We start from the raw sequence: 23,043 nt of genomic DNA, 5'->3' as shown, positions 1-23,043 counted from the left end.
ATTTGTAAGCCTGCAGAAGGAAGAAGTGACTAGGGGGTTGATTCACTATAACAAATAGCGTGCCTTATCAGAGTTGATATGCCTTATCAGAGTTGACATGCCTTATCAGAGTTACAGTGCCTTATCAGAGCAGCACAGCGAGCGCTACGACCTTATGCCTGCTAATTGGCAATGACGAGAGCTCCGCTTGTCCTGCCCTGAGCCCCTGCGGGTCCAATCACTTTAAAGGACATTATCCCTGCACTTTGATTGGCCCAATAGGCTGCCTGTCAAGTTTCCTGTCAAGTGACAGGCAGCCTATTGGGCCAATCAAAGTGCAGGGATAATGGCCTTTAAAGTGATTGGAGCCGCAGGGGCTCAGGGCAGGACGAGTGGAGCTCTCGTCATTGCCAATTAGCAGACATAAGTTTGTAGGCCTCGCTATGCTACTCTGATAAGGTATGTCAACTCTGATAAGGCATGTTAACTCTGATAAGGCACATTATTTGTTATAGTGAATCAACCCCTATGTGAGTTCTGTATAGAGACCCCCCATGTGTATATTTTCCTAGCACTGAAGGGAAGGATCAGCACTGACTGTTCAATGACGCTCTGCCTCCTCTTCAGCTCCTGGATGTGCTGCTGCACCAGCGTCCCCATCCTGTCACTCTTCTTCTTCCTCCGGGACTTGCTGAGCTGTGATGGGGAGGGCAGGTCCTCCAGGCCGGGGAAGGGAAGGCTGGACCAGTCTGTGTCCGTCCTCCATGCCGGATAGCTGTACATCTTCACACAAAGACACCACAAATGAGATCTGTCACTTTTATACATGTCTTCTTACATTCATAAATTGTTCTCTTAAAGTGGACCTGAACTCTTTCACAGCACATAAGGAAAACCCAGAGAAATGCACCCTGTGTGTTTTTAGAGAGAAAAGCCTGTCTAATTCCCCCTCTGTGACTAGTCACAAGTGTAGTTTGATCTCTCTGTTGTATCAGCTGGTTGCCTCGGCAGATAAAATACAGGATGTTAACCCTTTGTCTGCTTCCATGTAAGCAGGAAGTAGACACACTGCAGATATATTGCAGGATTTGTATCAGCTGTAACAAAGTAATGCTTTTCTTTAAAGTGAACCTTAACTGAAAATAATTACAAGAGTTTGACTTACCCTGGAGCTTAGACCAGCCCCCCGAAGCCGTCCTGTGCCCGCAGCATTCCGAACCGATCCTCTATTCCCCCGCCACAGCTTAGTTTTGTTTCTGCCAACTGATCTCACTGCGCCTGCGCAGCTCTGGCCGCGTGCATCCTCGCAAGCAATCACATCGGTGAATGCGTCCAACGCAGGCGCAGTAAGAGATAACCTCTTGCAGTGCCTGCTCGGGACGTGTTCACCAACATGTACGAGGATGCACGCGGCCAGAGCTGAAACTCTTGTAAGTATTTTCAGTTAAAGGATACCCGAGGTGACATGTGACATGATGAGATAGACATGTGCATGTAGAGTGCCTAGCACACAAATAACTATGCTGTGTTCCTTTTTTTTTTTCTCTCTGCCTGAAAGCGTTAAATATCAGGTATGTAAGTGGCTGACTCAGTCCTGACTCAGACAGGAAGTGACTACAGTGTGACCCTCACTGATAAGAAATTCCAACTATAAAACACTTTCCTAGCAGAAAATGGCTTCTAAGAGCAGGAAAGAGATAAAAGGGCCAATAGTTTATAGATTTTAGCTCTGGCATACTTCAATGAATGTGTCATTGAGCAAAAACAATAAAACAGTTAAAACTTAAAAAAAGTAGATTTAAACATAAAATAAAACTGTGGAACATCTTAAAAAGTCATTATTTAGGAGAAGGAAAATAGATACAATCGTTTATTTCATTCGTTTATTTTCGCTTCGGGTGTCCTTTAAGGTTCACTTAAAGAGAACCTGTACTGAGTAAAAATATTTAAAATAAACACATGAGGTAACTTCAAATAAACATTACATAGTTACCTTGCCATCAGTTCCTCTCAGAAGCTCACCATTTTCTTCTGACAATAATCCCTTCCAGTTCTGACAATATTTTGTCAGATCTGAAATATATCAGTTGCTGTCAGTAAAATATCAGTTGCTGTCAGTTATAGCTGAGAGGAAAACTGATGTACCAGGTAATGTTCATGTTTCCCTATGGCTCAAGTGGGCGATGTTACAGTTTAACTGTGTGCTGACCAGAAAGCTGTTATGGGGTAATGGCTATTTTCAAAATGGAGGACGGAAAATTCCCTTGATCATAGTGAACAAACAGGACGCGGGACAGGAGAAAGACACTGAGGAGTAGACTACATGGAAGGCAAGTATGACTTGTGTATGCTTATTTTGACTTTTATTTTCAGTACAGGTTTTCTTTAAGGGCCCTGTTCATAGTGGTCAGTTGTGTTGCAGAATAATTCTGCATGTCAGTTCACTGCCCATACAATGCTATGGGGCTGTTCACAGTACTGCGTTGTCACTGATCGCGTTGTTCAAACTCGCCGCATGCAGGCTCCATTGCAGTTCACAGTCATTATAACAAATTATAAAATATACATCATACAACTGACCACTGTGAACCTAGCCTAGAAGTTATTATGCTGATGATTATCTTTTAGAGCAGAGAGGAAATTCTGAGTTCAGGTCCGCTATAACAGTCTTTCACACTAATGATCTTATTTATTTTTGTGAAAGCTCTCTTTAAAACACAACTGAACATGAAACAAAAGGGGTCTTTACTTACCTCAGGCTATTTCTAGCCACCCGTGGTGTATCAGCTGTCTCCCTTGGCATCCTCTGGGTCCCTTCCTATGTGCCGCTGTCACTTATGCAAGACCAGAGACTACAGCTCTTGTGGCAGACTACTGCGCATGCACGATCCCATCCGCCCACTTCCTCCATGCCGGGAACGGGAGCATTTTGCACTTGAGCAGTTATCAAAACAAATTGTACGGCACATGCGCAGGATGCTCCCAGTGGCAGGGGCGGGATCAAGGAGGCATGTGGATGGGACCACGTATGCGCAGGATGCTCCTAGTGGCAGGGGCGGGATCAAGGAGGCATGTGGATGGGACCACGTATGCGCAGGATGCTCCCAGTAGCAGGGGCGGGATCAAGGAGGCATGTGGATGAGACCACGTATGCGCAGTAGTTGGGGGCTTTTCAGAGCTGATATCGTCACATAGGAGGGGACCCAGAGGATGCGGAGGGAGCCATCACTACAGGGGGCTGGAGGAAGTCCCAAGTAACTAAAAATCCCCCCCCCCCCCTTTTTTCCCCAGTTCAGTGGTGCTTCAAAGAGAAGCTGGGGAGGGGGCTAACAAACCAGATACTTACCTACAAAGGCTGCACGTGTCCTCCTCCACACCTCTGCCCTCTCGGTGCTGCTCCCACGCAAGGATGAGCTGCTCTGACTTACTACACAGACATGGCCATACAGGTAGTCCCCGACTTACGAACGATCCGCCGATACGCGCGGCATGGATTCTGTGTTTCCATGGGAACCAGCCCCCCGATTTTTTTTTCAAATTGGACTTGTAGTTTTTGAGAAAATCCATTTTGAAAAATTCAAAGAAAAAATGTCTTTGAAACTTGTATAAGCAGGCACAGAGGGCTTAGGAGATACAGAGGGGGCACTGGAGGCACAGGGGGCACAGAGGAGGTACAGAGGGCTTAGGTGACACAGAGGGGGACACTGGAGGCACAGGGGGCACAGAGGAGGTACAGAGGGCAGAGGTGACACAGAGGGGGACACTGGAGGCACAGGGGGCACAGAGGAGGTACAGAGGGCAGAGGTGACAGAGGGGCACACTGGAGGTACAGGGGGGCACAGAGGAGGTACAGAGGGCAGAGGTGACAGAGGGGCACACTGGAGGCACAGGGAGGCACAGAGGAGGTACAGAGGGCAGAGGTGACACAGAGGGGGACACTGGAGGCGCAGAGTAGGTATAGGGGGCAGAGGTGACACAGAGGGGGACACTGGAGGCACAGGGGGGCACAGAGGAGGTACAGAGGGCAGAGGTGACACAGAGGGGGACACTGGAGGCACAGGGGGGCACAGAGGAGGTACTGGAGGCACAGGGGGGCACAGAGGAGGTACAGAGGGCAGAGGTGACACAGAGGGGGACACTGGAGGCACAGGGGGCACAGAGGAGGTACAGAGGGCAGAGGTGACACAGAGGGGGACACTGGAGGCACAGGGGGGCACAGAGGAGGTACAGAGGGCAGAGGTGACACAGAGGGGGACACTGGAGGCACAGGGGGCAGAGGTGACAGAGGGGGACACTGGAGGCACAGGGGGCACAAAGGAGGTACAGGGGACAGAGATGGCACAGAGGGGGACACTGGAGGCACAGAGGAGGTACAGAGGGCAGAGGTGACACATAGGGGGACACTGGAGGCACAGAGGAGGTACAGAGGGCAGAGGTGACAGAGGGGCACACTAGAGGCACAGGGGGGCACAGAGGAGGTACAGAGGGCAGAGGTGACACAGAGGGGGACACTGGAGGCACAGGGGGGCACAGAGGAGGTACAGGGGGCAGAGGTGACACAAAGGGGGACACTGGAGGCACAGGGGGGCACAGAGGAGGTACAGGGGGCAGAGGTGACACAGAGGGGGACACTGGAGGCACAGGGGAGGTACAGAGGGCAGAGGTGACACAGAGGGGGACACTGGAGGCACAGGGGGGCACAGAGGAGGTACAGGGGGCAGAGGTGACACAAAGGGGGACACTGGAGGCACAGGGGGGCACAGAGGAGGTACAGAGGGCAGAGGTGACACAGAGGGGGACACTGGAGGCACAGGGGAGGTACAGAGGGCAGAGATGGCACAGTGTTCCGACTTAAGAACAGATTCAGGTTAAGAACGAATGTACAGTCCCTATCTCGTTCCTTAACCCGGGGACTACCTGTATTCGCGCAGACACGGAGGGGGGTGCAGCCATGATAAAATATCCACCAAGCTCTTCTCGGATGTTCTAGGGTCTGCGCGGGACGATTGTGGGGCGAGGAGGACACAGGAAGCCTCTGCAGGATCCATAGGATGTCCTTTTTTTTTAATTCCTATATAGGGCACCCAACTAACATCTTACTGATATTTAACACAGGTGTCCCTACACCCAACCAACCTGACCCGTGCGCCCAGGCCACAGCCTATAGGTCCCCATACATCAGGCAAACGACCATCCGATTCCTATAATTGTTATAGAATCAAACGCAAATCAGTGCCGCCAAGTGCATACCTGATCCACGATGCAACCAATGTCGATTGGACATGGTGGAAAATGTCGGGCCTTTGTGGTCGTTTAGGTGCGCAGCGGTAACGACGAGCGATATTGGGACGAGCGACGAAACCGCCAACACTGTCCCCCCTAATGCTCAATGTGCCCCTCCGGCGCCCAGTGCATTATATATTACCTGTTAGTGTTGGCTGCTGGCCCCGGGCTCCATCCATACACACGCCGCACATGCTTGCCTGTGTACACATTAGCACATGTGTGATGTCACACGTGTGCCCACGTTACTAAGGCAACCACATGGGACGCGCGTATGGATGGGACCTGGAGCCAGCAGCCAACACGGACAGGTAATATATAATGCACTGGGCACCGGAGGGCCACATTGAGCATTAGGGGGGACAACGCAGGCTGGTGAGGCGACAGATGCAGCGTCATCAGGCCTATTCCGGATCAATTATAACATGAAATTAATCTGGAATCGGCCTGTGGTGTAATATGGGCAGCTGACAGATCTCTCTCTCTTATCAGATTCGGTAAGAGAGAGATTTGTCTCTTAGTCGAATCTGCCCATCACTGCTAGATGTGTGGCTGCCTTATGAGGTGTTGGCAGATATGTGGCCATAGCTGCACTGAGGGCATTGGGTTAGAGAGCAACTGTACAGCCAAACACATGAAATCATTCTTTCATAAACACACCCCTTCATATCCAAATATTTAAGCAGACTTACAGCTCCGGGGACATCCAGGGTATGGATACTAGAAGGAAGAATAAGCTGGTGTTACTATGGTAGAGCAGGGATGCAGCAATCACAGTGACAGCGGTAGTTTAGGAGGAGGAGTTATAGACGGGAATTGTACGGTATGAATGGTAGAGCAGGGATGCAGCAATCACAGTGACAGCGGTAGTTTAGGAGGAGGAGTTATAGACGGGAATTGTACGGTATGAATGGTAGAGCAGGGATGCAGCAATCACAGTGACAGCGGTAGGTTAGGAGGAGGAGTTATAGACGTGAATTGTATGGTATGAATGGTAGAGCAGGGATGCAGCAATCACAGTGACAGGGGAAGGTGAGGAGGAGTTATAGACGTGAATTGTACGGTATGAGTGGTAGAGCAGGGATGCAGCAATCACAGTGACAGGGGAAGGGGAGGAGGAGGAGTTATAGACGTGAATTGTACGGTATGGATGGTAGAGCAGGGATGCAGCAATCACAGTGACAGGGGAAGGGGAGGAGGAGGAGTTATAGACGTGAATTGTACGGTATGAGTGGTAGAGCAGGGATGCAGCAATCACAGTGACAGGGGAAGGGGAGGAGGAGGAGTTATAGACGTGAATTGTACGGTATGGATGGTAGAGCAGGGATGCAGCAATCACAGTGACAGCGGTAGTTTAGGAGGAGGAGTTATAGACGGGAATTGTACGGTATGGATGGTAGAGCAGGGATGCAGCAATCACAGTGACAGGGGAAGGGGAGGAGGAGGAGTTATAGACGTGAATTGTACGGTATGAGTGGTAGAGCAGGGATGCAGCAATCACAGTGACAGGGGAAGGGGAGGAGGAGGAGTTATAGACGTGAATTGTACGGTATGGATGGTAGAGCAGGGATGCAGCAATCACAGTGACAGGGGAAGGGGAGGAGGAGGAGTTATAGACGTGAATTGTACGGTATGAGTGGTAGAGCAGGGATGCAGCAATCACAGTGACAGGGGAAGGTGAGGAGGAGGAGTTATAGACGTGAATTGTACGGTATGAGTGGTAGAGCAGGGATGCAGCAATCACAGTGACAGCGGTAGGTTAGGAGGAGGAGTTATAGACGGGAATTGTACGGTATGAGTGGTAGAGCAGGGATGCAGCAATCACAGTGACAGGGGAAGGGGAGGAGGAGGAGTTATAGACGTGAATTGTACGGTATGAGTGGTAGAGCAGGCATGCAGCAATCACAGTGACAGGGGAAGGTGAGGAGGAGGAGTTATAGACGTGAATTGTACGGTATGAGTGGTAGAGCAGGGATGCAGCAATCACAGTGACAGGGGAAGGTGAGGAGGAGGAGTTATAGACGTGAATTGTATGGTATGAATGGTAGAGCAGGGATGCAGCCATCACAGTGACAGGGGAAGGTGAGGAGGAGTTATAGATGTGAATTGTATGGTATGAGTGGTAGAGCAGGCATGCAGCAATCACAGTGACAGCGGTAGGTTAGGAGGAGGAGTTATAGACGTGAATTGTATGGTATGAGTGGTAGAGCAGGGATGCAGCAATCACAGTGACAGGGGAAGGTGAGGAGGAGTTATAGACGTGAATTGTACAGTATGAATGGTAGAGCAGGGATGCAGCAATCACAGTGACAGCGGTAGGTTAGGAGGAGGAGTTATAGACGTGAATTGTACGGTATGAGTGGTAGAGCAGGGATGCAGCAATCACAGTGACAGGGGAAGGTGAGGAGGAGTTATAGACGTGAATTGTACAGTATGAATGGTAGAGCAGGGATGCAGCAATCACAGTGACAGCGGTAGTTTAGGAGGAGGAGTTATAGACGTGAATTGTACGGTATGGATGGTAGAGCAGGGATGCAGCAATCACAGTGACAGGGGAAGGTGAGGAGGAGGAGTTATAGACGTGAATTGTACGGTATGAGTGGTAGAGCAGGGATGCAGCAATCACAGTGACAGCGGTAGGTTAGGAGGAGGAGTTATAGACGGGAATTGTATGGTATGAGTGGTAGAGCAGGGATGCAGCAATCACAGTGACAGGGGAAGGGGAGGAGGAGGAGTTATAGACGTGAATTGTACGGTATGAGTGGTAGAGCAGGGATGCAGCAATCACAGTGACAGGGGAAGGTGAGGAGGAGGAGTTATAGACGTGAATTGTACGGTATGAGTGGTAGAGCAGGCATGCAGCAATCACAGTGACAGGGGAAGGTGAGGAGGAGTTATAGACGTGAATTGTACGGTATGGATGGTAGAGCAGGGATGCAGCAATCACAGTGACAGGGGAAGGTGAGGAGGAGGAGTTATAGACGTGAATTGTACGGTATGAATGGTAGAGCAGGGATGCAGCAATCACAGTGACAGCGGTAGGTTAGGAGGAGGAGTTATAGACGTGAATTGTACGGTATGGATGGTAGAGCAGGGATGCAGCAATCACAGTGACAGCGGTAGGTTAGGAGGAGGAGTTATAGACGTGAATTGTACGGTATGGATGGTAGAGCAGGGATGCAGCAATCACAGTGACAGCGGTAGGTTAGGAGGAGGAGTTATAGGCGTGAATTGTACGGTATGAATGGTAGAGCAGGGATGCAGCAATCACAATGACATCGGAAGGGGAGGAGGAGGAGTTATAGACGTGAATTGTACGGTATGAATGGTAGAGCAGGGATGCAGCCATCACAGTGACAGGGGAAGGTGAGGAGGAGGAGTTATAGACGTGAATTGTATGGTATGAATGGTAGAGCAGGGATGCAGCAATCACAGTGACAGGGGAAGGTGAGGAGGAGGAGTTATAGACGTGAATTGTACGGTATGAATGGTAGAGCAGGGATGCAGCAATCACAGTGACAGCGGTAGGTTAGGAGGAGGAGTTATAGACGTGAATTGTACGGTATGAATGGTAGAGCAGGGATGCAGCAATCACAGTGACAGCGGTAGGTTAGGAGGAGGAGTTATAGACGTGAATTGTACGGTATGGATGGTAGAGCAGGGATGCAGCAATCACAGTGACAGCGGTAGGTTAGGAGGAGGAGTTATAGATGTGAATTGTACAGTATGAATGGTAGAGCAGGGATGCAGCAATCACAGTGACAGGGGAAGGTGAGGAGGAGGAGTTATAGACGTGAATTGTACAGTATGAATGGTAGAGCAGGGATGCAGCAATCACAGTGACAGGGGAAGGTGAGGAGGAGGAGTTATAGACGTGAATTGTACGGTATGGATGGTAGAGCAGGGATGCAGCAATCACAGTGACAGGGGAAGGTGAGGAGGAGGAGTTATAGACGTGAATTGTACGGTATGAGTGGTAGAGCAGGGATGCAGCAATCACAGTGACAGCGGTAGGTTAGGAGGAGGAGTTATAGACGGGAATTGTATGGTATGAGTGGTAGAGCAGGGATGCAGCAATCACAGTGACAGGGGAAGGGGAGGAGGAGGAGTTATAGACGTGAATTGTACGGTATGAGTGGTAGAGCAGGGATGCAGCAATCACAGTGACAGGGGAAGGTGAGGAGGAGGAGTTATAGACGTGAATTGTACGGTATGAGTGGTAGAGCAGGCATGCAGCAATCACAGTGACAGGGGAAGGTGAGGAGGAGTTATAGACGTGAATTGTACGGTATGGATGGTAGAGCAGGGATGCAGCAATCACAGTGACAGGGGAAGGTGAGGAGGAGGAGTTATAGACGTGAATTGTACGGTATGAATGGTAGAGCAGGGATGCAGCAATCACAGTGACAGCGGTAGGTTAGGAGGAGGAGTTATAGACGTGAATTGTACGGTATGGATGGTAGAGCAGGGATGCAGCAATCACAGTGACAGCGGTAGGTTAGGAGGAGGAGTTATAGACGTGAATTGTACGGTATGGATGGTAGAGCAGGGATGCAGCAATCACAGTGACAGCGGTAGGTTAGGAGGAGGAGTTATAGGCGTGAATTGTACGGTATGAATGGTAGAGCAGGGATGCAGCAATCACAATGACATCGGAAGGGGAGGAGGAGGAGTTATAGACGTGAATTGTACGGTATGAATGGTAGAGCAGGGATGCAGCCATCACAGTGACAGGGGAAGGTGAGGAGGAGGAGTTATAGACGTGAATTGTATGGTATGAATGGTAGAGCAGGGATGCAGCAATCACAGTGACAGGGGAAGGTGAGGAGGAGGAGTTATAGACGTGAATTGTACGGTATGAATGGTAGAGCAGGGATGCAGCAATCACAGTGACAGCGGTAGGTTAGGAGGAGGAGTTATAGACGTGAATTGTACGGTATGAATGGTAGAGCAGGGATGCAGCAATCACAGTGACAGCGGTAGGTTAGGAGGAGGAGTTATAGACGTGAATTGTACGGTATGGATGGTAGAGCAGGGATGCAGCAATCACAGTGACAGCGGTAGGTTAGGAGGAGGAGTTATAGATGTGAATTGTACAGTATGAATGGTAGAGCAGGGATGCAGCAATCACAGTGACAGGGGAAGGTGAGGAGGAGGAGTTATAGACGTGAATTGTATGGTATGAATGGTAGAGCAGGGATGCAGCAATCACAGTGACAGCGGTAGGTTAGGAGGAGGAGTTATAGACGTGAATTGTACGGTATGGATGGTAGAGCAGGGATGCAGCAATCACAGTGACAGCGGTAGTTTAGGAGGAGGAGTTATAGACGTGAATTGTATGGTATGAGTGGTAGAGCAGGCATGCAGCAATCACAGTGACAGCGGTAGGTTAGGAGGAGGAGTTATAGACGTGAATTGTATGGTATGAATGGTAGAGCAGGGATGCAGCCATCACAGTGACAGGGGAAGGGGAGGAGGAGGAGTTATAGACGTGAATTGTACGGTATGAGTGGTAGAGCAGGGATGCAGCAATCACAGTGACAGGGGAAGGTGAGGAGGAGGAGTTATAGATGTGAATTGTACGGTATGGATGGTAGAGCAGGGATGCAGCAATCACAGTGACAGCGGTAGGTTAGGAGGAGGAGTTATAGACGTGAATTGTACAGTATGAATGGTAGAGCAGGGATGCAGCAATCACAGTGACAGGGGAAGGGGAGGAGGAGGAGTTATAGACGTGAATTGTACGGTATGGATGGTAGAGCAGGGATGCAGCAATCACAGTGACAGCGGTAGGTTAGGAGGAGGAGTTATAGACGTGAATTGTACGGTATGGATGGTAGAGCAGGGATGCAGCAATCACAGTGACAGCGGTAGGTTAGGAGGAGGAGTTATAGACGTGAATTGTACGGTATGGATGGTAGAGCAGGGATGCAGCCATCACAGTGACAGGGGAAGGGGAGGAGGAGGAGTTATAGACGTGAATTGTACGGTATGAGTGGTAGAGCAGGGATGCAGCAATCACAGTGACAGGGGAAGGTGAGGAGGAGGAGTTATAGATGTGAATTGTATGGTATGAATGGTAGAGCAGGGATGCAGCAATCACAGTGACAGCGGTAGGTTAGGAGGAGGAGTTATAGACGTGAATTGTACGGTATGGATGGTAGAGCAGGAATGCAGCAATCACAGTGACAGCGGTAGGTTAGGAGGAGGAGTTATAGACGTGAATTGTACGGTATGGATGGTAGAGCAGGGATGCAGCAATCACAGTGACAGGGGAAGGGGAGGAGGAGGAGTTATAGACGTGAATTGTACGGTATGGATGGTAGAGCAGGGATGCAGCAATCACAGTGACAGGGGAAGGGGAGGAGGAGGAGTTATAGATGTGAATTGTACGGTATGGATGGTAGAGCAGGGATGCAGCAATCACAGTGACAGCGGTAGGTTAGGAGGAGGAGTTATAGACGTGAATTGTACGGTATGGATGGTAGAGCAGGGATGCAGCAATCACAGTGACAGCGGTAGGTTAGGAGGAGGAGTTATAGACGTGAATTGTGCGGTATGGATGGTAGAGCAGGGATGCAGCAATCACAGTGACAGGGGAAGGGGAGGAGGAGGAGTTATAGACGTGAATTGTACGGTATGGATGGTAGAGCAGGGATGCAGCAATCACAGTGACAGGGGAAGGGGAGGAGGAGGAGTTATAGACGCGAATTGTACGGTATGAGTGGTAGAGCAGGGATGCAGCAATCACAGTGACAGCGGTAGGTTAGGAGGAGGAGTTATAGACGTGAATTGTACGGTATGGATGGTAGAGCAGGGATGCAGCAATCACAGTGACAGGGGAAGGTGAGGAGGAGAGAGAGGCTGACAGGAGTTATATTGTATAAACGGTAGAACATTGCCTGGGCTGTCTTATGAGGCGATCCCAGAACTCTGGCCCATAGCGATCCTCTGGAGGAAGCGGTGGAGAGGCGGGAAACTGAGGTTTCAGCAGGTCACGGCGATTCACGATCCGGGACTGCCTACAAAACAAGACATGGTATCCGGTCATAGTCCGGCTTCTGCCTGACGCAAACAAGGCAATCTTTAAAGCAAACCTGGAAGGAGATGAGAAAAGTTTAGCTCCGTACAAACGCTGGATAAAACTCGGCCTAGGCGGCTGATAATGACCACTTCTGCCGAGGATGCACCGTGCGTGGAGTCAGGTGAAAAGGACACCTCGCAGCCAAGGACGTTTGGGCGCCGCTATAGGTCGTAATGTGAATAATTTGGACGCCGGCAAAAGATGGAGCCCAAATCACGATAAAAACAGCACAATTCGGTCGCCAGCAATAGCTAAAAGCCGACTTGCATCTTACCCTCACTGTGCGGCGCCTCAGAGGGGAATAGTAATTAACATCACTGGGAAATTTGCCACAAAAGGGTGAGACTTGTTTTGGCTTCACCCTGCCCCCCAATTTCTCATGTATCCCCATGTGTCTGGCAGCCCCCGATTGTGGTGGGAAATGTCTATTTTCGGTATGCCACGTGGCAGTTTGTATGTTTATTAGGGTCTCCACAGTTTTAATGGGCAGACTCCCTGACTTTACACTGCTGCTAGGCTCATGCACTTTTGGCTCCACCCATGACCCATCACGACCACGCCCACTACACGGGCCACTAATTTTCCCCGTTCCTAGCACCCAGTATCCTCATTACGCCCCTGGGTAAAAACAAAACGAAAAAATTCATGGAAAACAGGCGTTAATCATAACTGCACTTTTGCCGCAACACAGATTCGCCACAAACCATCGACTTGTCTGGCCAATCCTGTTCCTGTTATTTACCGAGCAGAAAGAGAAATGCCTCCTGTGCCATCTTCATCGTACATCTTTCCTAAAGAAGAACTCTGCAGGAAAAACACAGCGGTTATATGTCAGTTACATCATAGATTAGCAACACCTACACACGCAAGGCAATATGACTGCGCAGATTTCTACTCGATTCAAACGTTTTATCAAATCGATAAGATCTGTTGTTGATGATAGACAAACAATCAGAAGAGACCAATAATATTGGTTTAAGTGACACATTTTTATGTGGGTTTATTGGAAGACAATGGCTTTGAATTCATAGAGCACAGTGCTGTAAATGTAAAGTGCTTGGTAAATCAACGCATTTGGTATTTTAGACTTTTGTGCTAATTCATAAAAATGTTCCCAGGTACGGTAGAAGTTCGGTAATTTATCTGCATCAATAGACAAAAACTCAGTGCATTGAGGGCATTACAATAGTAAGAGGTATCCTGACATCCCTTTAGATGCACATGTTGTGCTATACTGTTTGTTTTACTGCCTCTACTTGCTCTAAACCTATTAGTATTTCTTAACATTTTATTCAGTTGCAACAGCTTAGATGAACTTCCAAGAGACATTACACATGCGCTGCTTAGGCGATTTCCCCACTTGCTCCTCCGCATCTTCAAACAGGAACCAAAGAGCTTAAACCGATGAAGGGAAGCAGGGGAAACCTCTTTTGTTCTGTGATCCCTCTGCTCACTGCCTGGGAGTAGAAAAGCTAGACCCACCGGAGAAGCCTGTGGGTCCTATCAAAATGCATTATCCCGACTTGCAGGAGACGGGCTGTTTCTATTGGCTTCTGCTCCTGTCAGTCAAAGCTTATCCCTCTCTGCTTGTGTGAGTCATACTGGCTTCACACAGACTCGCACAGTCTCCGCTCTCATTTTGCCACACCAGAGGTTTTTACCGCGTGTTGTAATCTTTATGAATTGACATTTACTGGCATTTGCTGACATTTGTTGAGGTATTTACTGCACAAGTCTGAAAGGCCTGGTTCACATTAGCGTTCGCTGTCCGGATTCGCCTGATCGGATCCGGACCGTATACTGTACAAATGGAACGTACGTTCCGCATAGCAATGCAAAGTCTATGTGGACGTTCACATGCGTCCGTTCCGTACAGAACGGAGCCGGATCGGATCCGGACACTTTTCCAACATGCGCTATTTTTCGGGTCTTGATCATCCGGCCCACGCACCCGGACCGGAGCCTGACTGCACGATCCGGAAATAGAAACCAATGGGAAATGGAAAGCACAGAACACACTGGCTACAAACACCTGACGTTCTACCCCACTTCCTATGCGAATTCTAGCGGCCATTTTGGATGGGGACACATGGGCCAAGCATTTCTGGAGTGGAGCAGCAGTGACTAACGTGCTGGAGCTGTTTGGCAGTATGTCGGAGGTGGAGGTGAGGACTAAACAGCGGAGGACCTGATTCTACAGGTGCACCTTCTGCTGACCTCCCAGACCCCAACAATTATATAGTTTTATTTATAACTTTTACCAAACGGATCCAGATCGCAGCCGTATACATACCTGATGCAACCGGATTGGATCCGGATCGGAACTGTACGGTTCCGATCCGGTCATCCGGTCCGTTTGGCACAGAAACGCAAGTGTGAACGGGGCCTAATTTACCTCACTGCTCTGTAATTTCAGCTTTTCATGCGGTAACAGCCTTTATGAATTGACATTTTCCTAAATGCTCAGTAAAGTCAGCTGTTTTCTGTATTACCGTATGCGGTAATGCTTTACGAATCAAGGCCAATGTCTTCAGCAATTGGACCCACCATTAGAGATGGCCCAGCCTTGGAGAACTCATGGAGAAGCACATGATCAGTTTGATCAGCTGGTAGATTTGTAAGGCTCTGATTTGCTGGTCATGATCCTGTGTTAGACCAGGAAGTCATCACAGCAAATCAGAGGCTTACAAACCTATCAGCTGATCAAACTGATCACATGCTTCTCCGTGAGTTCTCCAAGGCTGGGCCATCTCTACCCACCATATAAACTGGAGATGATGGAGTCGGAGCTCTGCTCCCTCAAGACATAGGGCCATATGCTATTCAATTTTTCCCCTGAGTTTTCTCCAAGGAGATAATTTTTCATCTTCTATTTAAAATAATGTTTTAGCACTTTACAATGGAAAACTTACCAAAAAATAGGTGAAAAAGTACTGACAAAATTATTTTGAGTTTTTGTTTGTTTGTTGGACGTTTAACCACTTTACCCCCGCCCGTACGGATTTCTCCGTCCCTTTTTCCATCCTTTAACCCCCAGGGATGGAGAAATCCGTACTTTGCGGACTCCCGCCGCTGCCCGCGCTCCCGCTCGTAAACACGCCGCCCGCCGCTAGTAAACACGCCGCCCGCCCGGAGATCAATGAACGGGAAAATCCATTCCCGTTCGTTGATCTAAGCCCCGCAATGATCCGCTGCTCTCCGATGAGCAGCGCGATCATTGTGAAAAAAGAAACCACTTACCCAGCCTCCTTGTACTTCCTGCAAGCGTCCGGAAGGACTCTTGGAGGTCGCATTAAACAAAAAGTTACTGTGGCCATCTTGTGGCCAAATAGTAAAACTACACCCTAAACATTTTTCACATACAAATAAATTACTTTTACACAAAAAATTAACTCATTACCTCCCACACTCCCAAATTTTTTTTGTAATTAAAAAAAAAATTAAAAAATGTACAATAAAAAAAAAACATAAATAGTTACCTTAGGGACTGAACTTTTTAAATATTTATGTCAGGAGGGTACAACACTGTTACTTTATAAACTATGGGCTTGTAATTAGGGATGGACGCAAAACTGGAAAAAAATGCACCTTTATTTCCAAATAAAATATTGGCGCCAAACATTGTGATAGGGACATAATTTAAACGGTTTTATAATCGGGACAAAAGGGCAAATACATTTCATGGGTTTTAATTACAGTAGCATGCATTATTTAAAAACTATAATGGCCGAAAACTGAAAAATAATAAATTTTTTCCCAATTTTTTTCCTATTTTCCCATTAAAACACATTTAGAATAAAATAATTCTTGGCATAATGTCCCACCTAAAGAAAGCCTAATTGGTGGCGGAAAAAACAAGATATAGATCGTTTAATTGTGATAAGTAATGATAAAGTTATAGGCGAATGAATGGAAGGAGCGCTGAAAGGTGAAAATTGCTCTGGTGGTCAGGGGGTAAAACCCCTCAGTGGTGAAGTGGTTAAAAGGCATTTTATTTTTAAGTTGAGAAAATATCGCTTGGGAGAAAACTGGAATTGCATATGGGCCATTTTGTCAGGCGAACTATTTGCTTACTACCTCATTAGAATTACTAAACGATGTCCTCTGCTAGATCACATCTTAAGGTGGGTACTAATGATACAATTCACATAACAATCTTTCGTTTCCAAACAGATTAATGAAATAAATCCAATTTTCAGGTCAATCCTGTCACTCTGATTGGATTGGTTGGGAAATGTTTGTCTGTTAGTGGTCCTGAACGACTGTTTACGATCGTTCACACAAATGATATGGAACAAAAGATCATTTAGTGAATTGTAACGTTGGTGGCCCCTTTACTCAGGAAGCTGACAATTTGCCCTATTCAGTGAGTGATCAGCTCCTTCTCGGACTTCCTGGCGTCATTCTGTACGTCCTACGAGTCTGGCAGTCTGGGCCACACCCCTCCCCATAGAGTAGCCTTTCTCAACCTTTTTACCCTGAAGGAACCTTGCAAATAACTTTTGGATCTCAAGGAACCCCTTCAAATCATTTTTGGATCTGGAGGAACCCCTGCATTTATTTATCGTGTAATAATAACCTGCACGGGGCCACTGAGATGAGGCAGACAGTGAGATGAACACAGGAAGCACAAATGGAGCAGAGACAGGTGAGCATGGTGGTGAGTCTGGCAGCATGGGGGGGGGGGGGGGGGGGGGGGGATGCAGCCTTTGTACTAAATTTGCTGGGGAAGGTTTATGAGGGGACCTAAGGTTTTGGGGCACCACTGGGACTTGAACCGGCCCTACCCTCAAACATATTCGGACTGCAAAGTGGTCCTTGGGCCAAAAAATACCCTCTAGTTTATGGAAATGAAAATACCAGGTGGCCATCCCTGGCCACCTCTCCTACAGCTGAGTATAGACTGCATCCCAGCATTCCCCTCCTCAATATATCTCTTCAGGGAGGATAATATCATCTTCGCCACGGGTCACTTCGCAATGACGGCTCACCCTGCATGCGGCGTTACAGGGAACCTGGGATAGGGCTAAAACCAGGGGCGTAGCAATAGGGGGTGCAGAGGTACAAACATCATCGGGTCCACCCTCTATCACAGTATTAGCTCTCTATTGGTCCTGCGTTGGTAAAAATCACTTCTATAGATGCTTTAAATATTAGTAATCATTAGCACACTGTTCCCCATCCCCTTCATGCACCTCTGACACTGTGGTTGTCCTTGGCAGGTTCTGGTGCACCCTATCAACTGTTATGTATAGAGTGCTTGGGTGGCCCATGTAAAACTTGCACCGGGGCCCATAGCTCCTTAGCTACGCCACTGGCTAAAACCACAGATTATACATAGCTGGGGCTTCCTCCAGCCCTATCACTCCCACGCCATCCTCCTCCGACTCCCTGTTCGTCCGCAATTTGCCCCGGGAAAGTCCTCTGGTCTGGGGCCAATTGTGCATGTGCAGCCAGGGAGCACGCTGAGTTCGCATCATGCGTTTTTTAATGTCACCCCACCTCAGGTACTTTAATTACTATTCCCCCTCTGTAGTAACTCAGAAGAAGTCATTTGGGGTCCGGCTATCGTGCTGCCGCGCAGCCAGCCATTACATTATGTGTACAGCAGCGCCCAGGTCTGGCGCAGGGAGGAAGAGCGAGTGGGGAAATGACCTGCTTCACATAATATCCCCTCTGTGTCCTGCCACAGCCACAAGGCATGAACCACACATTATTATCATTACATCATGTGGTCATCTGGCGTCGCCTCTCAGCCGTTCCCGCTCAATCCTGACAGGAAACGTGACGTCACCCGCACCTCACAGAGAACCCGCCCGCGAGGTCTGTGACTCTGTGTGACTGGCAGGTGGTGGGCGGGGACAGAGCGAGTGCGCAACCTGAAGACTCCGCTACCTCAGTGTGCAGGAATGTGACTGACAGGCTGTGGGCGGGGACACCGCGCGGGGAAGAAGGGGATTCGCTAGTACTGGCAGGGCTAGGATGTGACTGACAGGATGTGGGCGGGGCCTCAGCGCGAGGAGGAAGGGGATTCGCCTGCACTGGCAGGGCTAGGATGTGACTGACAGGCTGTGGGCGGGCCCTCAGCACGAGGAGGAAGGGTATTCGCCAGCACTAGCAATGCTAGGATGTGACTGACATGCTGTGGGCGGGGCCTCAGCGTAGCTTGCCAGTAGCCGCGGTGTACCTGACACGTATCCCGGGCGGAGACTCCCATAATTATAGGATATGGGCGGAGCCTGACCCTTTCCTATCTTGTGCCTTTTGCAGTTCGCTTATTTGGGCGGTGATTTTACCAAGAAGGACAAGAGCTGGGTGGAGCTTTGGAGCACATGCTCGGTTTTTAGTTTACGTCACTAGAAGGGCGTGGCCTTCCTTTACAGTAACGAGAGGTGGGCGGAGCTACGACTCGGCGATTATTGTCTGTACGTCACGGTCAAGGCGGGCTCCACTTACAGATTGGCAGGCGAGTGGGCGGGGCCTCGCCGTCCGAGGAATGCGGTCACGTTCTAGGCGTAGCCGATAGGGTAGAGGCTCGGTGACGTCAGCGGGAGGGTGGGGGAATCCCGGCTGGATGATGGCGGCTCCCGGCGGGGTGAGCAGCTGAGAGGACGAGGAGGAGCCGCCGGGCCTGGAAGTTGGAAAGAAGCCCCCTGAGCGCTCTAATTCCCCCCAAAGTCTCGGGAACCGCAGCCCTGGAAGCCCAGGTACCGACCAGACCACTTCTAGAGCAGGGGGAGCCCAGGTACCGACCAGACCACTTCTAGAGCAGGGGGGGAGCCCAGGTACCGACCAGACCACTTCTAGAGCAGGGGAAGCCCAGGTACCGACCAGACCACTTCTAGAGCAGGGGGGGAGCCCAGGTACCGACCAGACCACTTCTAGAGCAGGGAGGGGGGAGCCCAGGTACCGACCAGACCACTTCTAGAGCAGGGGAATCCCAGGTACCGACCAGACCACTTCTAGAGCAGGGGGAGCCCAGGTACCGACCAGACCACTTCTAGAGCAGGGGGGGGAGCCCAGGTACCGACCATACCACTTCTAGAGCAGGGGGGGAGCCCAGGTACTGACCAGACCACTTCTAGAGCAGGGGTGGAGCCAAGGTACCGACCAGACCACTTCTAGAGCAGGGAGGGAGCCCAGGTTCCGACCAGACCACTTCTAGAGCAGGGGGGGAGCCCAGGTACCGATCAGACCACTTCCAGATCAGGGAGGGAGCACAGGGACTGACCAGACCACTTCCAGAGGAGGGGGAGCCCAGGGACTGACCAGACCACTTCTAGAGCAGGGAGGGAGCCCAGGTACCGACCAGACCACTTCTAGAGCAGGGGGGGGAGCCCAGGGACCGACCAGACCACTTCCAGATCAGGGAGGGAGCACAGGGACTGACCAGACCACTTCCAGAGGAGGGGGAGCCCAGGGACCGACCAGACCACTTCTAGAGCAGGGGGAGCCCAGGTACCGACCAGACCACTTCTAGAGCAGGGGAAGCCCAGGTACCGACCAGACCACTTCTAGAGCAGGGGAAGCCCAGGTACCGACCAGACCACTTCTAGAGCAGGGGAAGCCCAGGTACCGACCAGACCACTTCTAGAGCAGGGGAAGCCCAGGTACCGACCAGACCACTTCTAGAGCAGGGGAAGCCCAGGTACCGACCAGACCACTTCTAGAGGAGTGGGAGCACAGGGACCAACCAGACCACTTCTAGAGCAGGGGGAGCCCAGGGACCGAGCAGACCACTTCTAGAGCAGGGGGAGCCCAGGGACCGAGCAGACCACTTCTAGAGCAGGGGGAGCCCGGGTACCGACCAGGCACTTCTAGAGCAGGGGGAGCCCGGGTACCGACCAGGCACTTCTAGAGCAGGGGGAGCCCGGGTACCGACCAGGCACTTCTAGAGCTGGGGGAGCCCGGGTACCGACCAGACCACTTCTAGAGCAGGGGGAGCCCGGGTACCGACCAGACCACTTCTAGAGCAGGGGGAGCCCGGGTACCGACCAGACCACTTCTAAAGCAAGGGTAGCACGGGTACCGACCAGACCACTTCTAGAGCAGGGGAGGCCAGGTACCGACCAGACCACTTCCAGAGGAGTGGGAGCACAGGGACCGACCAGACCACTTCTAGAGCAGGGGGAGCCCGGGTACCGACCAGACCACTTCTAGAGCAAGGGTAGCACAGGTACCGACCAGACCACTTCTAGAGCAGGGGGAGGCCAGGTACCGACCAGACCACTTCCAGAGGAGTGGGAGCACAGGGACCGACCAGACCACTTCTAGCGCAGGGGGAGCCCAGGGACTACTGACCCAATCACCTCCAAAGCAGGGGGAGCCCAGGTACCGACCAGGCCACTTCTAGAGCAGGGGGAGCCCGGGTACCGACCAGGCCACTTCTAGAGCAGGGGGAGCCCAGGTACCGACCAGGCCACTTCTAGAGCAGGGGATGCCCAGGTACCGACCAGACCACTTCTAGAGCAGGGGGGGGGAGCCCAGGTACCGACCAGACCACTTCTAGAGCAGGGGGGGAGCCCAGGTACCGACCAGACCACTTCTAGAGCAGGGGGGGGGGAGCCCAGGTACCGACCAGGCCAATTCTAGAGCAGGGGGATCTTTATATAGTGCGTCAGGGGGAGCCAAGGAGCTGGCTGTGTATTCTATGGTGGCACCTCCTTTAATTCGGCCCTTTATATAGTGTGCCAGGGGGCCCTCAGATGCCGGCTGTGTATTGTATCGTGGCACCTCCTGTAATTCGGTGTTGTAGCTTTGTATAGAGTGCCAGGGGGGCACTCTGGAGGCAGCTCTGTCCTGCATATATCATGGTGCCCCTGGTGTCCCCTTTATGTCAGCTGATCTCATTAGCATCTGATTGACCATCACTGTTATTGATGTCACTCACGGTTTCCATGAACAGACTATCAGCATGGAGTAAACCAGATTGCTAGTGATAACATACACTTGTATTGTGACCTTGTGTATTGTGTGTATATTTATACTGCAGGTGAAGTAGATGCAGCAGTATCAGCATACAATAGAAGGGGAAGGTAGCTATACATCTTGTGATGATGGGCAGATTAGACCAAGAGACAGATCTCTTCTCTCTGACCCAATCTGATTGGATAGAGATCTGTCGGCTGCCCACACACCGCAGGCCCATTCCCCATCAATTTCATGCTGAAATAGTTCCACAATCGGCCTTGTGAAGCCACATGCACCATCTTGCAGCATGTCCGATCGACATGGTTGGCGCGGTTTGCCTGATCCAACAGGTTCAACTCACACGACTGTTAGACTGTTGTTCAGTCTGTCGTTCCGTTTGCGTGCGCAGTATGCAAATGAGTTGTTGCCTCAGTTGGTGCATGGAAAGTACTAGTCGTGGAATCGGTCATGTTGTCGGGTTGATCGTGCAGAAAACTTGCACGTATGTATGAGCCTTTAACATGCACGCAACGTAAAATTATCAGCTATTGCTAGAGGCCGAACTGCAGTGTTTTAAAAGTAAGTTCATCTCTCTCTACTGATTGCACCTAAGTTACTGACTGTGCGCCGCGATAGCCGTAATTTCTATTACAGTCTATGGTGGCACCGGCTGCGCCCAAATCTCCTGCGCTGTTATTACAGCACTCATCATTGACATACCTGCTGTTTTGTGTCGTCCGCCACTCAACCTGAAACCAATCAAAGCCTTGCAGAAGCATGGATTGTGTGATATCAACAGTAGTCCTTCCTAGCTACAGGAAGGCTTCTTATTGGTCCATCATGAGCCATTGAGAATTTTCTCCATTGAAGCTGAATTTCCATTGTTTTTTTTGCAGACTAAATGTGCATACACACGCACAACCGCTGACAACGATGCTGCTGGGTGGGCTTTCCAGCGCGAGTAGCGCGTGTGTACAGACTGAGGCTTTTTCTAAACGACCTGCTGAGCGGATCATTCAGAAACAGCCTTATCGGTGTGTACACGCGCTACTGTCGGCTGAACGTCCGCCCAGCGGCTCAATAGATAATATCCAACAGGTATGATCTGATTTAAATCGTTTTTCTGATCAATTTTCTCACAGAAGTGAATAGAAATTGATTAGAAAAACAATTGGAAAAAACGATCGGAAAGTTCGCCAAAAAACCCCAAAACTCGTGTATACCCAGCATAACTCTTTTCAGGCAGTTATTTGTGTGCTTGGCACTGTACATACACATGTCTGTCTCATGTCAGGAACAGGCCAGTTGTTTGTGTGCTTGGCACTGTACATACACGCGTCTGTCTCATGTCAGAAGCAGGCCAGTTATTTGTGTGCTTGGCACTGTACATACACATGTCTGTCTCATGTCAGGAACAGGCCAGTTGTTTGTGTGCTTGGCACTGTACATACACGCGTCTGTCTCATATCAGAAGCAGGCCAGTTATTTGTGTGCTTGGCACTGTACATACACACGTCTGTCTCATGTCAGGAAGAGGCCAGTTATTTGTGTGCTTGGCACTGTACATACACATGTCTGTCTCATGTCAGGAACAGGCCAGTTATTTGTGTGCTTGGCACTGTACATACACATGTCTGTCTCATGTCAGAAGCAGGCCAGTTATTTGTGTGCTTGGCACTGTACATACACATGTCTGTCTCATGTCAGGAACAGGCCAGTTATTTGGGTGCTTGGCACTGTACATACACATGTCTGTCTCATGTCAGAAGCAGGCCAGTTATTTGTGT

General features: G+C 50.1%; 1 protein-coding gene and 1 long non-coding RNA gene across 3 annotated transcripts in view; one reads left to right on the top strand and one right to left on the bottom strand.

Moving 5' to 3' along the window:
- The window catches only part of INCA1 (inhibitor of CDK, cyclin A1 interacting protein 1), a 47,663-nt gene extending 29,173 nt beyond the window's left edge, over window positions 1-18,490 (bottom strand). Inside the window, exons 1-5 of one of the 2 annotated variants that reach the window (XM_068273891.1) lie at window positions 18,242-18,490; window positions 13,089-13,150; window positions 12,165-12,284; window positions 5,955-5,982; window positions 578-762 (exon numbers count right to left, since the gene is read on the bottom strand). In XM_068273891.1, the coding sequence (XP_068129992.1) occupies window positions 578-762; window positions 5,955-5,982; window positions 12,165-12,284; window positions 13,089-13,132 (377 nt within the window). In that variant the 5' untranslated portion in view covers window positions 13,133-13,150; window positions 18,242-18,490. The other variant, XM_068273890.1, reaches the window with a different exon arrangement.
- A 323-nt stretch (window positions 18,491-18,813) lies between these two features.
- LOC137562498 (uncharacterized) overlaps window positions 18,814-23,043 on the top strand; it is a 41,092-nt gene continuing 36,862 nt past the window's right edge. The window contains exon 1 of the long non-coding RNA XR_011030124.1: window positions 18,814-19,053. This is a non-coding gene — a long non-coding RNA (uncharacterized lncRNA). The remainder of the gene's footprint in view (window positions 19,054-23,043) is intronic.

This window comes from Hyperolius riggenbachi, chromosome 3 (genome assembly GCF_040937935.1).
Source record: "Hyperolius riggenbachi isolate aHypRig1 chromosome 3, aHypRig1.pri, whole genome shotgun sequence".
In the NCBI taxonomy this organism is placed as follows: Eukaryota; Metazoa; Chordata; class Amphibia; order Anura; family Hyperoliidae; genus Hyperolius; species Hyperolius riggenbachi.
The sequence above is the reverse complement of the archived record's forward strand: the minus strand, read 5'-3'. Positions and strand labels throughout refer to the sequence as shown.